Here is a 19,953-nt window from a genome sequence, read left to right as displayed (position 1 = left end):
TAAATCATTTTCGTATGAGTGATTGATATACTGAACTGAGTGTCACAGACTTTTTTTGGGAGGTCAGAGAATGGTTGTTTGTTGTACCACTTCTTGGATTCAGGGCTTATCATACGTATACAGTGCAATGGCATGGTCGTTTTTGTAGGTTTTTCTAGTCATACAATGACAGGATGGGTTTAACATGGGAGCTAAATACTAATTTCTTATTCACGTGACACAGTATTGAAATTATAAAGCCAAAGACTAGTTTGGAGCCAGTTAGGCCTTTAGTTGTCTAGTCAGTCTTTATACGGTACACACAGGAAGGTTGAACATCACATTTTATTCAAAGTTCTCATTTATCTATTGCTGCTGGATTGAAAAAATCAGGTGTAGTGCTGAGGCACAAATGTGTACATTTCAAGCCTGCAAACTGCGACACTTTAAATGAATGTGCAATAACACTATGTGCAATATGACAACCCTAGTCGTTTTATCTGTACAGTATAGTATAGTGGATACTGTACATAGCCTTTATTTATGTAAACCAGCTCCTTTCCCTTCTTTTTTTCTTTTTTTCTTTTCTTTCCTAGCACCAGGGGTGCCACCCCTCCCAAATTTCGTTGTTTGGTACCTGTACTATAGCAATGACAATAAAGACCATTCATTCATTCATCTTTAGCTGTCTAGTTTTAGGTTTTTGTAGTTTTAGTTTAGTTTTAGATTATCTTAGACTGTTTTAGACTAGTTTTAGTTTTAGACTATGTAGTTTTAGTTTAGTTTTAGTCTATATTGACGGAAAGTTTAGATTATTTTAGACTATTTTAGACTAGTTTTAGTTTTAGACTATGTCGTTTTTAGTTTAGTTTTTAGACTATGTAGGCCAGGTTTTGTATTGTATTTGTTTGTGGTGGATGTTGTATGCCTGTGAACAGGTTACAATTGAAAATGAGCGCTTGGGGCTCAATGTGTTTTTTACCTGTATAAATAAAGGTAAAAAAATATAAAAAAACTTACGTTACCCTTAAAACTTTTAATACATTTTTTCATTCTTAGGCTTCTCTCTGTCTAAAAATAACAAGTGCTTCTCTGTTCATAAGACCAAGGACTTCCTCGTAGTGAGATGAAGTCACTGACACTGATCTAGGGTCAGTTTTGGGTTTTCCCCGTGAACGCTAAAGGATATTACTTATTTGTGGTTGGTAAATTGATCCTAGATCCATGGGAACTAGGGAGTGGCCTCTAGTGATGACCTGGTCACACTGACCACATGATCCTTCACTGGGGATTTTTTGTTTGTTTTATGTTCATGTTTTCTTGCCAAACCTTGTGAATGAAATTTACTACCTCCAACCAAATCTCATATAATTTGACCAACATGACATAGGGCCGGTTGCTCAGACAGGGCTTAAATAAAGACAGGACTAGGCCTAATCTTGACTAGTTAAACTAGGTAATTTAAGCTGCTTGCATGAAAGTATCTCAACTGTGGCTTAGTAAGTCGGAGACTATGGAGTCCTGGAGTAAGCTAAGTAAGCCTTATTGCAAACACCTGGATTAAGCCTCATTTGAGGGAGGCAGAGCCAGGCTAGTTCATACAATGGTCCCCATGAAAACCCGGAATGGAACAGAAAACACAATTTTTAGTGAGAACATTGATAGAAAACAATACCAGGAGCTTTTATTTTGAAAGCAAATGGTTTTATCTTGATAAAAATATGTAAGAAACTGATGTGACTGATGTGGATCTTGAGATGGAACAATGGCAGTGGCAACCAGAATTCGTTCAAAAAACTACACTGAGTTGGAAAAGACGCTACTAAAACAAATTGCATCAAACCATCCAATCATTGAAAGTAAAAACCATACTGCTGCTACCGAGCAAAAGAAGAAGAGTAGTTGGATTGCAATTAGCAGTGAATTTAATGCAAATGAACAAGTAACAAAACGAACAGTACAGCAACTTCAGGTGAGATCTTCATTCATCTTCATGAGATTATTAGCATTTCACTTCTTATTTGCTGCTTTTTTTGGCCTCGGCTCACCTGTAAAAGAGATGCAAATCTCAGTGTGACTTCCCTGGATAAATAAAGGTTAAATAAAAAAATAAAAACATATTTGTGTAAGATAATTCATATTGAATGACATCTGCTTTTATAGACTCTCTGGAAGAACATCAAACTGACTTTAAAAAAACAGAGTGCAGAAGCCAGAAGAGAGCGATTCACTACTGGTGGCGGACCACCAAAAGATCACCAAACTGATGAATTCAGCGATGTGCTTTCTGGAATGATAGAGCACCAGCAACCCCTGGATGGTATTCCAGATGATGACCATTTGGACAGTGCAAATGAAGAACTGAGCCTGAGCCCAAATGGTAACCTCCATATTCAACTGTCAATCTTCATTCTAAGGTTCATATAAGTAAATGTGTGCTTCTAACACTGTTCATTTCCCCAGAGGAAACAATTGTGACCCAAGTGACAGAGCCAGTGCACAATGAGTGTTTACCGTCCACATCTGCTGCCGCCATAACTGAAGTTGTCAGCACCTGTCAGCGAAGAAGAATAAAGATGACAATGCATGAAAAGTTAGCCAGAGAATTTCATGAAGAGAAAATGAAATATCTAAAGGAAGAACATGAATTGAAAATGAGTATACTCCAGGTTGAATTGGAAATGAAGTTGGAGGAGAAAGCTATGAACACAATGAAGTACAGTGCTGAGACAATTGTGCTTAACTCTTGTGATTCACAATAAAAGTGTCTTGTAATTTCCCAAGAGTATTTACACGAGTACTGACAATTTTATTCCAGCCTTGTCACTCATTTAATTTTACTCTTAAATGATGTACAAAGCAAACAATAAATGCATCTCACCCTAGTTAAAGTGCTGCAATGTGAAGGCATTCCTGTGTGCAAGTCCTCGTTGGTCACCGACTGCCACAACCATGGGCACATCTGCATCATCTTCACCTTCCTGTGGAGGTTCAGGACAGTGCTGCCTCCTCAGGTAGTTGTGCAGCACAGCTGTAGCAATGATCACTATGCAGCATCTTCTTGGGTTGAAGCGGAGTGTGTTGCGTAAACACTGGAATCAATTTTTCCATACCCCAAACATATGCTCAACCATACCTCGAGTGCGGATATGAGCCCTGTTGTACCTCTTCTGTGGCGCTGTTATGGGATTAATGTATGGTGTGAATAAAAATGTACTCTGGCCGTATCCACTGTCACCAAGCATTAGTCCACTATGTTGTCCCCTCAGAAACTCAGCACATAATGAAGAATTGAAAAAGATCCGTGAGTCGTGAGTTGAACCTTTCCAACGGGCAACAATATTTGAGAACTCCAAATTAGGAGTGCATACACCCTGAACATTAATGGAGAACCAGTTCTTGCGGTTCCTGTACTCCTCAGCATCAGGAGTTGATGGGCACTTGATTGGAATATGACATCCATCGATACAGCCAATCACTCCTGGAAAGTGTCCATACTCATAAAACTCTACTTTATAGTTGGCTTGGCTAGCAGCATCAGGAAAGTTGATATATGTACTCTTCAATCCACAAATGGCCCTGCAAACTTTGTGCACTATTCTACATGCAGTAGATTCATGGACACCACACAGATCACCTGTTTCCCGGTGAAAGGTTCCAGATGCCAAGAACCTCAAGGTAATGAGGACTTGGAGTGGAATAGGTACAGGCCTTCCTCGTTGAGACAGCTGAATGGATAGTCCAGGCTCAAGCAAAGAAATTATTTCTGATGCATTTTCCTTGTGCATCCGAAAGTGGTCTCTAAAAGTTATTTCATCAAAGTAAGTCAGTGGATCACTCCTATCCACAAGTACCTGTCTGGCTAGCCTCTGTAAGGCATGCTGGTCTTCATTGAGATAATCCAAGTACTCCATGCTTCCTCACAGACAATGTTAAACTGAAGTTAAACCTGCCTCCTTGGAGGATTAATTTAAGCTCCAACTTGGTTCAATTTAGTCCTAGAATAGCTCTAAACTTCCTTCTTGCAATCATCTTAATTTAAACCAGAATAGACTAAATCTGTCTTGTTTTAAGCTATGTCTCTGCAAGACGTTTTTAGTTAAACCAGTTTAAATGGCTTTTTAGTCTGGAACTAGGCTTAAGCCATGTCTGAGCAACCGGCCCATATCTCATATCATAAGCTACACTTGGAAAAAAAGGTTCTAGTCTGTACTATAAAAAGGGTTTTTCATATCTGAAGACCAACGAATGACATGCCACTGGTGGACCTATGATGGCCTGCATGCCGTTGATAGGCTGACTGCCAGCATGCTATTGAAGTTAAGTAAATTTTACTTTCAGACCATGACAGAATAGTGGTGTTCTGTAGGGTAGCAACCCTTGCTCATACCCTGCCAGTCTCTACTGATATAGGACAACAGTGCAACAACTTCGGGGCTGAACTTCAGTTACATTTCGGGCATCATATGCCATCAAAGGGGTCAAATGCAGAGATTTCCACCCTCAGCCCTGTCTCCTGCCACTATGCAACTGTCCTGCCACTATGCAACTGTTCAGGCCCAAAAAACAAGACTCCAGACAGCCCAAAATAAACTGGTTAGGCTTCTGCTAGGCCTCAACCCTAGGACACATCTAACCGCTGCTCATTTTTTTAGCCTTGATTGGCTACGAGTAGTTGACAGAGTGCAGCAGCTTGCACTGCGCCTGGTCTTCAAGATACGCTACACCACAAAGACACCCAAGTACCTGTCAACATACTTCCAAAAAGTGAACAATGTCCACACATACAATACCAGAGGAAGCTCCACGAACCACGTTCAACCGCGTTGCACCACAAACAAGGGGTTAAACTCGTTTGCAAACTATGCAGTAAAAATGTGGAACGCCCTTCCTATAATCTTAAAGGAGTGCAAAACACTGCCCACCTTCAAAACCACTCTCAAAAAACATTTACAGGAGGCTGCAATCCGTAACTGGACCCTCTAAATCAAAAATCAGATTAAAAGACCCGAACTACCCACTGTACATACTTTGTGTTTTGTCCCCCGCCCCCACCTGTGGTGTATGTCCCCACCTGTCCTACCCGCTGTACATACCTTATGTTTTGTTGTATTGTTCTTCCCATGATGGATGTATGTTTATCTTGTAGATAGTACTAGTTATTTGTCTGTATTATCTTGTAGATAGTACTAGTTTTTTTTGTCTGTCTTACATGTAACGATGAATTGAGAATCAAGGACCCCAATTGAAATAAGCCAGTGGCTTTCTTGGGTTTTTATCCTGTTAGTTGACCTTGTATGTAATATGTACTTTCATGTACCTACTTCTGCAAATCTTCTAATAAAGTTTTCAATCAATCAATCAATTCAATACGCAAGCCCTCACCACTGAAAAATCCCTCCTCATACACAGCCATATCCTGGACAAAGGGCTTGATTTCATGTGCCTAACTGAAACCTGGCAGAAACCAGGGTACCGGTACTACTCTGTGTTGAATGAGGCCTGCCCCCCTGGCTATAACTACAGAGAGAAAGCCAGCAGCTCTGGTCGTGGTGGTGGCTTAGCCATTATACTGAAACTGTCTCCCCTGCCGATGCCTGATCTTTCCTCCATGGAGTGTCTTCAAATGTAAATCTCCATACTCCATGACAGTGCTTCTCATATACCGCCAACCCCCCCCAAACCAAATCCCTCCTTCCTCCCTGAGATACATGACCTATTTACTTCCCTCTGCACCATGTCAACCAACATTGTCATTATTGGTGATCTAAATATCCATGTTGACAACCCCTCCTGTCGTTTTGCTGCAGAGTTGAGTCTGCTTGAGTGTCTTGGTCTGCAGCAGCATGTTGAGGTTCCTACTCACAACAAGGGCCACACCCTTGATTTTGTCATCACTGACTCAGCCTCCATCAAGAGTCTAGAGGTATATGATCTGGGTGTGTCCGACCACAAGGTGGTCTCAATGGCCTTGACATTTCTGCTGCCCCCTACTAGACCTAAGCGTGAAATGTCTCTCCGGAACTGGAAAAGCATTGACCCAGCCACCATGACCACAGATCTCCAACGCATCACCTGCCCAGCCTCTAGATCAATGGATGAATTAGTGGAGCACTATAATACATCCCTGAGCAGTGTTTTTGACCTCCATGCCCCTGTCAAGACACGTGAAGTCAACTGTTCACGCTCCGCCCCCTGGTTCACACATGAACTGCGGAAAATGAAAACAGCAGGGCGTGTCCTGGAATGCCGATCCAGAGACTCTGGGCTCACTGTCCATAAACTGGCTTTGTTATCCAAAGTGCATTTGTCTAAGTAAGTGAATCATCTATCCATCAGTCATTGCATGAAAAATTATCTCTGCTTGGGCCAGGGGCATTGGCAGTCATAATGCTAATAGAATTATTTTTTGTTGGTGTTAATATACAGCAGAGAAACTGAACAGGGGGATGGGGAGGTTTCAGGAGGGACAGTTATGGTGTAGCCTAAAGAGATGGGTCTTCAGTCTACGGCAGAAGATAGGGAGTGACTCTGCAGTCCTGACAGTGGTGGGGAGATTGTTCCACCAGCAGGGTGCCAGGACAATGAAAAGCTGTGAACGGGTAGTGAGACTGCTGCAACCCCGTAGAGGTGGTGGTGCCAGTTGGCCAGCAGAGGTGGAGGAGTAGAGTCAATGGGCAGATGTGTGGGGGCTGACCATTGCTTGCATGTAGGAAGGGGCAGGCTTGGTAGGCAAGCACAAGGGTCTTGAATATAAAGGAGAGGGGTGACATGAGAACATTTGGGGGCTTTCTGGATGAGCTGCAGAGGTCTGATGGCCGAGACAGGGAGTCCGGCCAGGAGTCAAGGCGGGATTCGGTGAGCAATTCCCACTACTGTACACTAACTAGGTAGTAGTCTGGATTACTCACCGAATCCATTGCATTGCATTCATTTGGCTTGACTTGTGAGTGTGTCATCGATTTTCAACAACGTTGACATTTATTTACATTTTTCAGAATAAAAGTCTGAACATTTGGTCGTTTGCCGACTTGTTCCCACTTCCACCAGCTGCTGTCACCATTAGTCTACCATTCTCATAGCCACTGTTGGTTTAGTGTTGGCATGCTGGTAGTTGGTCTACCACTGGAGAAAGAGCTGATAAGCCAAAGACAGTGTAGCGCAGTGGGTTAGGAGCGGTGGTAGCAGTGTTGGCACGAGGTGGAGAGAAGGAACTGCTAATGTCATCAACCTTCTTTTCGAAGTAGGTGACAAAGTCATCCGCAGACAGGGAGGAGGAGTGTTGGGGAGTGTTGGGGAGAGTGGAAAATCAGGAGAACAATTTCCTTGGGTTAGAGGCAGAGGATTGGATTTTGGTATGGTAGTAGGAAGCTTTATGAATGAATGAATGAATGAATGAATGGTCTTTATTGTCATTAATACAGTACAGGTACCATACAACGAAATTTAGGAGGGGGGGCTCCCCTGGTGCTAGGGAAAAAAATACTAAAAACAAGAAGGGAAAAGAGCTGGTTTACACAAATAAAGGCTATATACACTATCCACTATACTATACTATACTACTATACTATACAAATAAAACACTGTGCTGTACTCTATGCTATGCTATAAATATCCTAACATTTCCTATCTCTGAACCTTATGTACATGAGGGTTGTCATATTGCACATAGTATTATTGCACATTAATTTAAAGTGTCGCAGTTTGCAGGTTTGAAATGTTCACAGTTGTATTTCAGTATTGCACTTATGATTACAATCTAGTAGCTGCCATCAAATTGTCTAGATTGTCCAGGGCCTAGAACCTAGGTCTATGCTGTGTTCAGGGCCTGAATGGCCCTAGGGTAGAAGCTGAGCTTCAGTCTATTTGTCCTTGCGGACATGGTCCTGAACCGCCTGCCTGAGGGCAGCCGAACAAAGTGTTCGTTCCCAGGGTGGGATGGGTCTCTGGAGATCTTGGAGGCCTTCCTGAGGCAGCGTGTGTTGTACAGCTCTTCCAGAGAGGGGAGGGGGGCGCCGATGATCTTCTGGGCCGATCTCACAACTCTCTGTAGCGCTTTCCTCTCTGCGGCTGTGCAGCTGGAGAACCACACGCAGATGCAATAGGTGAGGATGCGGTATGTGAGGTTACGGTATGTGTGTATCACAAGGTAAGTGTATGTGGGGGTGAATGAATGTCGCAGAGGTGTGTTAGGTTGTGGGAAAGTGCTGGGAATGTGCTGGGAATGTGCCAGTGTATGTTGAGTTACATGCATGGGTAAGCAAAGAAGTGTGCACTGCACTGCACCCCACATAAATGTACTGACTTAAATAATAACATACAATACCGGTAATTCATCTCAGGACTTTTCCATAGGACTAGAACTGAATAATAGCACTTAAATATGGACCATTGTAACCTACAATGACAGACAGGTTTTTTAAGCTCCCTATCAACACACTACAAGTTTATTACTGTTGATTCATCATTGAAGCTTTTTTTCCCATACAACACAGTCACACTATCTATGCAGCGATGTCATTATCGGTGACAGGCATATGCATGCTTTGATGTAGTGTCACTCTCATAATGGGCTTGAGTGAAACTACAGGCCTGGATCGAGAGGACCGCCTGATATCGAACGGCAAGGCGGGGACGGCCAAATCGAAGACTGAAATAGAAAAGAAATAGTCTGTCGCTCTAGAGACAAACCAATTTGAAGGTGCCCGGATTCAATTCGATCAATTCCATATGTGTGTTTATTCAATTATGGCAGAGATTGGTGCGCGTCGTGAATGGAGTCAGTGCTGTTATGTCATATCTGCTGATCCAAGCAGAGAATCTGGAGGTTTGGTTTGCGTTATGAATCATATTCATTAGCGTGACCGTGATAGGCTAACAGGTGGTGGTGGTGTCCTTGCAGGAGGTGTTTATGCACATTGTTTATGCATTCTCTCTCTGGACTCTCTCTCTCTCTCCCACTCTCTCTGTAACACAAACTCATGTTTGAGTTTATTCAATACCAGTTCTTTCACCATACATTCTTAAGTGTATTAAAGAATAGCACACTGTTAGCTAATTTGCCATTGAGTCACTCTATATGCACAGGTGTTAGCGGATAATCAGAGGCTAATTCCCAGTGTATAGACATCTCATTAAAGATTAACAGGCCTCATAGACCTTTAATGAACTTTGCAACGATAGATGACTTTGGCTCCTCGATGTGAAAAGACGACAAATGAATGTGATTGCGCTGCTGGAAAAAAAGAGGAGAAAATCAATGTGGCTGTTTTCCAGGAGGCCATGGCAGGAGGAGTGTCAGAGAGGACAGTTAGTGTTGCATGGAAGAGGGTAAGAGAAAGAGAGAGAAAGAGAGAGAGAGAGAGAGAGAGAGAGAGAGAGAGAGAGAGAGAGAGAGAGAGAGAGAGAGAGAGAGAGCGAGAGAGAGAGAGACAATGAAAAAAAGAAGAGCGCATACAAGACAAGAGGTTTATTACAGAAGATACAGTCAAAATCTACATGAATCATCAAAAGACGAAACGGTGCTGATGTTAAAAAGTTGCTCTGTTTTGAATTTCTGCTTATGTCATTGTGTTAAGCTGAAGGATAATGTAGCCTGTAGCATTGATAAATCTTCTATTCTAAACTCCAGCTCTCTCGTTCTCCATTGTCATGTGATATGGGTTAACTGAAGTTCATCCCAGAGGTCTGTCTTTCTCCCTAAATGATACATGAACAAATCCCTCAAACAGTTCTATTTCCCAGAGATATATACACAACATTACAAACTTTGCAAAAACAACTTCTCAGTGAAACGACTCCAAACTGGCCATAAGTAACAATCCCTCTACTGGAATAAGAAACTGTTTGTTTACCGCAGAATAGAGGACCACACAAAAGAGCTCAACACGGAAGCAATTAATTTCCGCTCCCTATCATCTCCCCGTGACCATCCTGAAAACCCAATCGACAGAGAAAGGCAATTAATCCACTGTTGTTGTTCATTGACGTCCCCCCCCCTGGGGACCAAACATATAAAGATTGTATTTTTCATGACTTTGAATGAAATTAGCTGTCGAGTAGCCAACTCCTGTCACTCACAGTATAGGCTCCACTTCAGTCTGAAATGTTGATTATTGTGCATTGTCCCAGTTGACTAAACAAATTATAAATATATACAATGCACACTTTAGAAAACAATTACAGTTGTGAAAGCTTGCACTATGAATGACGTGTTGATTATAAAAATAAAAAAAACTGCAGAAAATGATAACACTGTCCTGGTAAAGCTGCTATTTTCACATTGTCCAGGGTATTGGAACAATGGTACACATTTCAAATCCGTAACCGCACATAACCACGTTTGAAAAATAGTTTTCACCCCACGCTGCATGGTGTCCCATAGAGAGTGAGAGACAGGGGCCAAGCCTTAAAAGTCTCTCCTTGATTGCTTGGGTCCTCTATCCTCGTCTGTTTCTCAAAACTTATTGGAGGAGGTGGCCTGGGGTTCCTCCCCTCAGACCTTCTCCTTCAACGTGTTTTGAGAAGGAGGGGAGGAGGGAAGAGAGAAGACGCAATGAATCAAGGAAAAAGGTTTGTTATTTGGCCAAGGATTTTGTTTATGTTTCAGACTTCTAAATCTCAAAGGCAAACCCTTCCAAAAGTGGTTGTCTCATTGTCATCAGAGAAACTAAAAAGAGGCAGGTGTGATGTCACAGGAATTTGATGAGTCTGCAACAGCTTGAAGTGACGAAGATGTAAGGTGTAATGGTACGATTTTCTGACACCACATAGTATAATCTAGATATGTGGTGTATTTATATGCACTGTACTGGGTGCTGGCAGTACGTTCCTCCAGCTGTCACTTCACTCCCAGTATTCGCTCTGACAGAAGTGTTCCATTGCCACGGTAACTGGGTTCCTAATGTTATCGAACATGTCAAACCTGTCTCCCACAAGGGAGAGTGTGTGTGTACGTGTGTGTGTGTGGGTGCATGTGCGACAGAGAGGTTGTCACAGCCATTCGCACTCTGGTTTTGACCTCTTGGTGCATACAATACTTATTCTCACCAGAGTAACCTTTCCAACCAAGCTCAGGATTTTGTGAAAGAGCCATTATGGGAGCACTGCACTGCAGTATCATGCTGTTGACTAATCTTTCTCAATGGATAATAATACATTCTCAGTGTGGTTCCTAAACTCTGGCATCAAACAATATCAAATGCATCTGGTTTGTTTTCAGTATTCTTTACTGGACTCAGTCCAGTAAACAGTATGTACAATGTGCAAACTTATTCACATACTTTGCATTACTAGAAATAAAGAAGTGACACCATTTCATAAATAACATTTATTAAGGATTATCAATTTACATCCATTACAAAATAAATTAAGATATTAGATAATTCTATATGTACTGTATCTCCTGGTATGCTAAAAGTATGTTTTTCTCCTCAAAACATGTACACAATAGTAGTCCCAACTGTGTTGTCTGTCTGTCTGTGTGTCTGTCTGTGTGTGTGTGTGTGTGTGTGTGTGTGTGTGTGTGTGTGTGTGTGTGTGTCAAGACTCAACAGCGCAACTGGAGTCACTCCTCCTTCTCTTTAGTCCCTCATTCCCATCCTGGATCTCGTTGTACCCTTCCGTGGGACCAGAGGCTGTCCGTTTAGGAGTGTCCATTGTGGGGAAAGTCTGCCCAGACCCCAGCACCTGTCTCACAGTCATGTTCACCCTGGAGGTCTGGATGTACCTGGAGCACACTGCCCAGTCCTCCTCCAACACTGGCTGGCCTAGGATGGCCTCTCCCTGGGAGAATCCCTGGTCTATCCCTCGGCCTAGGCCCTCCTTCTCCAGTGAGGGGTGTAAGAGGTCTCCCTCAGGGGCGGGTAGGATGCATGGCACGGCGTGGTACAGGAGGCGGCTGTAGCCCGACATCACCATGATATCGCCGCTGTGCATGTACATGGCAGTGGGCTGGTCCTGCCTCTGGGTTCCGCCCAGTAGGAAAACAGAGGATTGGCCGAAACTGCCATCAATCAAAGAGAGAGAAAAGTGCAATGAGGATGGTGTTGTTTTACAGGACACTTAACCTGCAAGCAGAAACCAGCTCTTCTCTGCTGTAGTAACTGTAAATGTATATGCAAATGACTACATTCAGATAGATAGAGAGATCATAGCCCTTCCCTCTCACCAGAATGACAGGAGGGGTCGAGTGTGGTCTAGCTCTGACTCATCAACGTGGATACCGAGTGACGAATCAGAGTGGTAGTAGTTGAGGATTCCCGCCTCAGCCACGAATCCGGGGAAGCCACAGGCTGCAGCTATATGGCGGGAAATGGAGGAGAGATCAGCCGGGAATGGGGTGTAGTGATCTGCAGAATATGTCTACAATAGAGGAAGGAAAACATAATCCACTTTTTAACATTTGCAATCAAAAATGACATGTCACATGTTGTCATTAGATATAGCCTACATACAACACAAACACAAGCACAATATAATACACCAAACATTTGTCCCAATTTGTGCATTTCAACTCCTTATCTTATGAGGGAAGATACTTTCCGGTTCTCAACTGGTAAAAGGAGGAATACTGACAGTGAACTTCATGAGAAGGGAACTACAGTATCAGTGTGTGAGGGAGCAACCAGCCTCTTCGCTCAGTAAGACTGGGTTAGAGACACCCTCCTCTGCTCTGAGCCTCTTTCTTGTTAATGTTCTGGGCGTACCCAGTGTATCCATTCTCACTCGGGCATAAATGTGTAATCAGTGGATAATCGTTTGCTGTGCTCCGACCCTGCTTGCTTTTCCCTCCAAAACGGCAAACATTTGCCGCTAGCTAGCTGCTTCGCTAGCAACAGAGCCAGCCACGACCAGTGAGAGAGACACAGAAGAGGGAGGAAGTGGAGGATGAGAGAGCGGTGAGAGGAGGAGGAGGGGATGAGAGGTTAAGAGACAAACCCCTGCTTAAAATTCACCGGTTGTTGTCAGACATTTGGTGGATATCGAGGTGCGATCGTAGCTAATGAGTACGCTGCCGCAACTCCTGGCTGATTTAATAGGACAGAGGACTAAACACTTTGGCGCCATTAGCATATAAACGAGGAAGGCAGGAGTCATGCTTGCACAATTATAGACGAACCGGCTTGAAAAGGGGGGAGCGGACAACAGCAAACACCTTCCCCACCCCACACCACCTGACCAGGAGCCGACTGGTACTGAAGGGCCCAATCCCTCTTTAATTATTCAAAAGCACACTCTGCTTTGAACTGAAAGTACTTATCGTATCTGCATTAGCCTTAATGTAAGAGAGTAATAATGTTGACTGTTAAGCGCTTCACAACTGAATGTTGTGTGATCACTTCAATTCGGAAGATGTGCTTGTAGTTTACAGTACACAGTGCTAAAGTTGGGCATATGCCGCTTCACCAACTTTAGCATAGGGATTGGTGTCCCAAAACTAGGGTATGGCAGTAATTAGCTCAGTTGATGCTGTCAATGGTATGGTTGTGGATTTTGATTCCTTCAATGGCCACACATGCTTTGACTATGCTAGTGCTAGTGAGTCACTCTAGATGTGAATGTAGTGACGTCAACTGTGAAGTATGGCTTTGCAGCATTCCTCTCCCATTGAAAAGCATCAGTGTATTAAACACAGTGGAAGGGCTTGGTTATCCACCTTGGTGTCCCAGTTATAGTGGTAGCCCAGGGTCACCCAGCGAAGCTTCTCCAGTAGTGTCTTGGGTTCCCTTTTCCCTGAGCCTTTCGTCCTGTAGGGAATCAATCACAAAGACCTCAGGCTCAGATGGGGGGCAAGATGGGATTGAACTCAGTGGCACTACAGCCTGGTTCCATGTTTAATGGGATGGGTTTACTTGCATGGTGAACTTGATCAATGCAATACTGTGAGCTGGGTCTAAATGATATGTGTGAATTGAATTCATTCTGTTTGCTATTCACCGTCTCTCCTACAACCTCTGGTGGGAAAAATATGAATAAAAAACAACACAATACTTGAGCAACCTGGACGCCAAGACGTACCTGAGCATTTCTGCACTCTTCCCCCAGATATCCTCTGTTTCTGTGGCTGGCATGTGCATGTCGAGGTTGCACACGTTAGGTTTCTGCGGGTAGGTCTTTAGACACTGCCTCACCCAGTAGGGCTGTGAACCGGGGAGGAATGGGTTGGAGATGAAGATGAAGCCTGTGGAGGATATCCCAGAAATATGTGACGGAAAATAGACTAAATACCATGATAGAGAGAGACCTACAGTATGCTTGTGTCTTTTACTTTGACTCCTGTGACTCAGGAGATTCTACATATCTGAATACATTCAATCGGGACTAGTACGGTGCGATGTGTTAAGATCAACTTTATTGTCCCCGGAAGGGTATTTCTCTTGGACAGTTAAAAGTAAGTTAGTGGATATAAAGTCAACAAACACTTCTGACTAGGGTTGAGTAATACAGTAAACCATTTGAAAACAGCAACGGTGTCAATACCAATACCGTCAATACTAGGGATGCACCGAACATTCGGCCACCGAATGTATTCGGCCGAATATCGCAAAATAAAGCACATTCGGTATTCGGCCGAATGTGTGAAAACACCGAATGTTTTACACCGAATAGTGGGCGTGTTTTGATGACGCAATCATACAGTGTAAGCATCCCATGCTGCTCAGCGAATGAGACGAGCATTGACTGCATGCTGCTACATCTTATAATTATGACAGCCTTGCCAGTGTCCACTATGTATTATATATATATATATATATATATATATATATATATATATATATATATATGTGTGTGTTTACCCACAATCGTTATTACCGACCTCTTCCCTTGTGTGCTATAGCATAGACTTCGGAATAAAAGCGGACACGCGCTTTCTCATTTTGGCTGCGTTCGTAAATTCGCATCGAGAGCGCCGGAGCGCACACTGGGTTCGACGTCATTAAGGGACCAAGTAATTTGATTGGACAAGAGGCCTTCCATGAGTGCTGATCAGATTTCCAAAGCGAATTGACGAACGCACCCTTCCGTTCCACATTGCAGCCTGTACTGTAGCACATAGGCTGACGTCACAATTTCGTCAGTGTTGAAGCAAATGGTTATATATAATATAACTAATGTTAAATATGGTATTTTACGAAAAGAAGTAGCCTAGTAAAAAGTAGGCTCAAAGCACTTTTATCCCAATGCACTTTTTTTGTTGTAGGCCTACAAAGATTTTCTTTCAGCAGCTATTCAGGGAAAACAAAAACATTTAATTTGACTGATTTATTTTATTTATTGTGCTTTGTTGGTATAGACTGATGTCTGCTGGAATGTTCAATAAAAGTTATTTTTTTTCAATCTCAATTTCTTTCTTTGAGAAGCATGAATAAAAAGCAAAATGTATTTAGTTTATGCAATGATAAAATTAAAAACTGCCGATACACATTCGGTATTCGGCCAAGTGTTTCCTTAAATTCGGCTTCGGCCTCGGCCAAGAATTTTCATTTCGGTGCATCCCTAGTCAATACCGTGGTTGAAGACGCTGTTGAAAGTGATGCCAAAATTTTTTGTAAAAAAAATGATTTGTCAAATAAATAACCTGTCAAAAATCCTAGAAGCAATCATAATCACGTGTCACGTGACCGCTTCTCCTCAGAAGCTGTAACTGCTGTAACACGCTCTGCGCTTTGTTTCCCATACATAGTCTCATTACGAACCAAACATTTTTTTAGAGCTGTTTTTATTTATTTGTATTTTAAGCGCATTTTCCAGCACTGCTAGTGGAAAGTGTTCGAGCAGGTTCGCGGAAAGGATAGGGCTCTGGTCCACTTTTCACCAGCTGCTGTCACAAATTCATCATTTGAAATGGCCAGCTCCGTCAAAGCCCTACAATGTGATTTTGAATCCCACAGTAAGACCGTAAACTGTGGTTACATTTGGGGACGGTTAAGCAGATGGGATAAACTGCCCCTATCACTTTTTGGTAGGATAGAGTCAGTGAGAATTAATAGTCTACCGAGACTACTTTTTAAAATTCCAATCCATGCCTATCCTGGTCCTGGCAACACAGGAGACCAAGAATTCGGCAGAAAATCTTAATGGCAACAAAAGAGAAAAGAGGTCTGGGTTTACCCAACCTAGAACTGTATTACTGGGCGGCTCAACTCCGAGCAGTGGTGGCCTGGATGGCTAGGAATATAGAGACAGGCTGGGTTTCTATTGAACAGAATTTGCTACCAGGAATATCACTAACTAACTACTCTCCCATTTCTTAGTCAACAGCCTCAGTAGAAAATCTAAATTAATACCCTAATTTACCCTACCCATGAGTGACCCATACAGATATCTACAAATTAGACACTATATCATAAGAAATACAGAATGGGATAATATCACTATGCAGTGTTATTTCATTTATATGTACCGGTAGACTACATATGTGGAATGAAGCCCAATCTCAAGATGATTTTGTTCATGTTAATTGCCTGTTGTTGATGGCAATAAAGAAGAAAAAAAAGAACCCAAATCTGACAAAATAGCTTTAATCTTCAGATGGCCCTTTACCTGGATAATCTTGGAGGCCGAAAGCTCTCCAGTCTCCAACCGGCCGAAGCCCTGCCGTCCTAGTCTCCCCATCACTCACTGCAGCTGGGTTCAGTTGGGTGGGAAAGACCTGTCAAACATCATAAACTGATCAAATCATAATCACCGGTAGCCTACATGTTTGATAGGTGACCTCAATGTTTGAATTACAGGTGGGTGGGGGGAAGCGACATGTCTTTATGAAGAGATTTACAAAAGATGACAACTCAGAAAAACACTTGATAATAAATGGATAATACTGCTGGCCAACCCATCCATGAACCACCCTTGTGCTCGTCAAATAAATAAAGTATGTCAAATAAAATGTCAATGCCCATGTGAACCTCTCATCAGGCTCCAGGACAATGTAATAGTCCACTTCATCTACTTCAATCTACTTCACAGACACAGGCACAGACACAGCTGGCTTTTGTTTTGGTTTGTTGTTTGGGCTGGGCTTAAGTGAGTGGTCGCCTAGTGTCAAATAAAGTTTCACAACAACATGACATTATACTTGGGTAAACTATCCACAAGATTATGCATTTTTAGAATAGGCCTTTGCGAGCCATGGATGACATTTTGTATAATTGCTAATTATAGTACGTGTCAACATGTTTCCACCTCGGCTGTCCACACTGAGACTAGCTCATTCCAGTTAGCTAAATTCAATGTGAATCGCTTTGAGAGTTTATTCACCTTTTCATTCTTCAGCATTTTGGAGAAGTCAATAACATCACTGAAATCGGGTGGAGGATTCCTTCTCTTGTAGAATTTAAACAACTTTCTAAACGCATCTTCCCCGTGTTCCACTACGGAGGCCGCCATCTTCGCCATGACTAATATGACCTTTCAACTCAAAAATATATAAAAAAAACAAAAAAACATTCAAATCAACAATATGCTTTCAAGTATTATTGAAATTGTATGTATTCATTTTTATATATTTGTTTGCTATTTAAATTCAATACTTAATTTTAAAAGCAGTTATTTTAAAACGAATCTCTATGTCACGTGGTTTGGGGTCAGACGTCTATCTTACCAAGGACGAAACATGGCAGCGCCCTCCAAGAAGGTTTTCGAGGTGTTCGTGTCTAAAATACCATGGACCGTTGCAAGCAGTAAGCATGATTTTAATGGCAAATAACAAGTAGCAGTACTACAATTTGGCTGTTTAATATTACGCTATGGCTCTACATGAGTGCCCTATAGTGCTCTGCGAGCTTCCTTGACATTGCTAACAGGCTAGCTGTCAAGCAGCTATGCGTGCTGTCACCTGTCTGTAGCTCGTAGTGGCACGGTGGTGGTTCAATGTTTCTATCGATCTCTGTTGCACCACTGTTCATATCACGTGTGTTTTTCTAAACAGAATATACAAGATGTATGTCAATAACTGTAGGAGCAACATCAGGGCTACCGTGGACCCATGCTAAATGCTTCACAGTACACTCGGGCTCCACACACAGGCTACTATAACTATGGATCTGGATTACTGTTTGTGTGCAGCCCTAGTGGGAAGCACTCACGTTTTGTAATCTACTGCTCATTATTAAAAAATGTTTTATCAAGGGCTTGATGCGGTTATTATGATGTGTTCATGCTGGGCTAGAACAATGGAATTGAGAATAACAACACGTTGGACTTGGTCCGCCCAGAGGGTAACTCATTGAAGTCATATGATGTGAAACACTGCTGCAGAGACACTAACATACGATGTTTTTATTATTTTCTTTCAGGGGAGATGAAGGAGTACTTTGGACAATTTGGTCAAGTCAAAAAATGCCTCCTTCCTTTTGTAAGTATTCCAACACTGTACTAAATACCTTACAATAGTGGCACCTTACAGATAGACAGTGTTTTTAACAAGTACTTCTTGATTACATTGTCTCTGACAGGACAGGGAGACAGGCTTCCACAGAGGTTTCTGTTGGGTTGGCTATAGCTCTGAGGAAGGCCTGCACAATGCTCTTCAGAAGGACCCACATATACTGGAGGGATCCAAGGTGAGGATTTCACTGGTTGTTAAAAGTAGACTCAGCAATATGATGTTACCATGGGATGTGGAATCACTTCAGGGATGTTTCAACTTTACCTAAACAAGACGTATAACTTGTTTGCGTTTACGTCTATGCACAAGCGAGGCATACACGTGACAAATGGTCTTGCTAGTTATCTCTGCTGGTAGTTAACAACTCTTTCATTGATATGTCATACGGCTGAGTCTACCTTTAACCTGAGTGCTTTTAAGGATGATGTGAATGGAATTAATACAATTAATAATGTTTGTACCTAATGTCAATTTGTGCCATTGTGTTTTTCTCCCTTCTATTTTTCAGCTTCAAGTTCAACGGAACAGGAAAGCATTTGCGGGGCAAAAGACAAACAAAGAGGAAGAGGAAAGCTGATGTGTGTTTGAACTGAATGTATGTATGAGAGTGTGAATGAACCTGAAGAAACACAACTTGATGATCCAATTCAATGTTTTTTTCATTTCTATATTTATTGTCATTTATTTTGAGAGGAACATGGTAACTGTAATGGTATTGTCTACTACGGATTATGAAATAGAAGATGAACATACTGTACCGCATTTCTTGAATGTGATAAGTAAATTTAAGTCAAAAACTGACTGGATAGATGTTTTTGTGACGTGTCTTGTATCCATCGACAAAACATCTGTCTAAAATAAGTCCCCCTTCAAGTAATAAAGAAGTTAAATGCATTTCAAATGGTTTTAATTTCTTGTATTCAGTATACTTTTGGTTTGGGCTTTAGTATGACTTTAGTATGTCTGGTATAAAAAGCTCATCACACATGCTAGCACTTTTCTGAATAACAACAATCTTTATGTTACAGAATGGTTAAAGAAACTGATTTGTGAATGAAATGGTCTTTATTGATCAAATGTTTTTATTGATAAAACAGACTGTAATTTCGATTCAATCGTATAGATATTGATGATGTAGAAGTCACAAACCAAAGCTTTTCCTCAGAAACTTGTATAGAGCCTATGTCACTTTGCCTTCCTTCTTTTTTGGAACAAAACATGCCTCCTCTCCCTTTCTTTCTCCTGCATCCCCTCTTCTTTTTTCCTGGCTATCTCTTCTCTTTCCTTCTGTTGTTCCTCCCCATCTTTCTCACCCTAAACCAGAGCTCAGCACTAGCTACTTTTCTTTTGATGGTGTTTTGTATTTTGTCTCATCAACACCTGACTTCTCTTCACACCAACAGACTAATCTTCACTTCTGTTGGTTTCTGTTTCTCCTGCTTTCTCTGCATCTCAGCTTCCATCTGCAGAGGTAATCAGGGGGCTCATGTTAAACCTGATTACCTCTACATCAACACCACCAACTCACTTATCTGCTGCATGGGTGGTACTGCATGATGTCTGTCCCTCTGTCCCTCTCTCTCTCT

General features: G+C 42.1%; 2 protein-coding genes across 2 annotated transcripts; one reads left to right on the top strand and one right to left on the bottom strand.

Annotated features, from left to right (window-relative positions):
- Positions 1-11,377: 11,377 nt before the first annotated feature.
- alkbh1 (alkB homolog 1, histone H2A dioxygenase) lies at positions 11,378-17,376 on the bottom strand (the record flags this gene model as incomplete). The annotated part of the gene is made up of 6 exons (XM_080549729.1): positions 11,378-11,983; positions 12,149-12,342; positions 13,637-13,727; positions 13,999-14,161; positions 16,525-16,633; positions 17,239-17,376. 6 exons carry the CDS (start codon positions 17,374-17,376, stop codon positions 11,521-11,523), a joined length of 1,158 nt encoding a protein of 385 aa, XP_080405855.1. The 3' UTR covers positions 11,378-11,520.
- Positions 17,377-17,575: 199 nt separating this feature from the next.
- Positions 17,576-19,255, top strand: slirp (SRA stem-loop interacting RNA binding protein). Its single transcript, XM_080549836.1, has 4 exons — positions 17,576-17,660; positions 18,276-18,334; positions 18,435-18,542; positions 18,876-19,255. The coding sequence occupies exons 1-4, from the start codon at positions 17,594-17,596 to the stop codon at positions 18,942-18,944; spliced, it is 303 nt and encodes a 100-aa protein (XP_080405962.1). The 5' UTR covers positions 17,576-17,593; the 3' UTR covers positions 18,945-19,255.
- The last annotated feature ends 698 nt before the right edge of the window (positions 19,256-19,953 follow it).

Source organism: Nansenia antarctica, assembly GCF_963989245.1.
Source record: "Nansenia antarctica genome assembly, chromosome: 1".
NCBI lineage: Eukaryota > Metazoa > Chordata > Actinopteri > Argentiniformes > Microstomatidae > Nansenia > Nansenia antarctica.
Note: the sequence above shows the minus strand (reverse complement) of the source record. Positions and strands in the feature narration are given on the sequence as shown.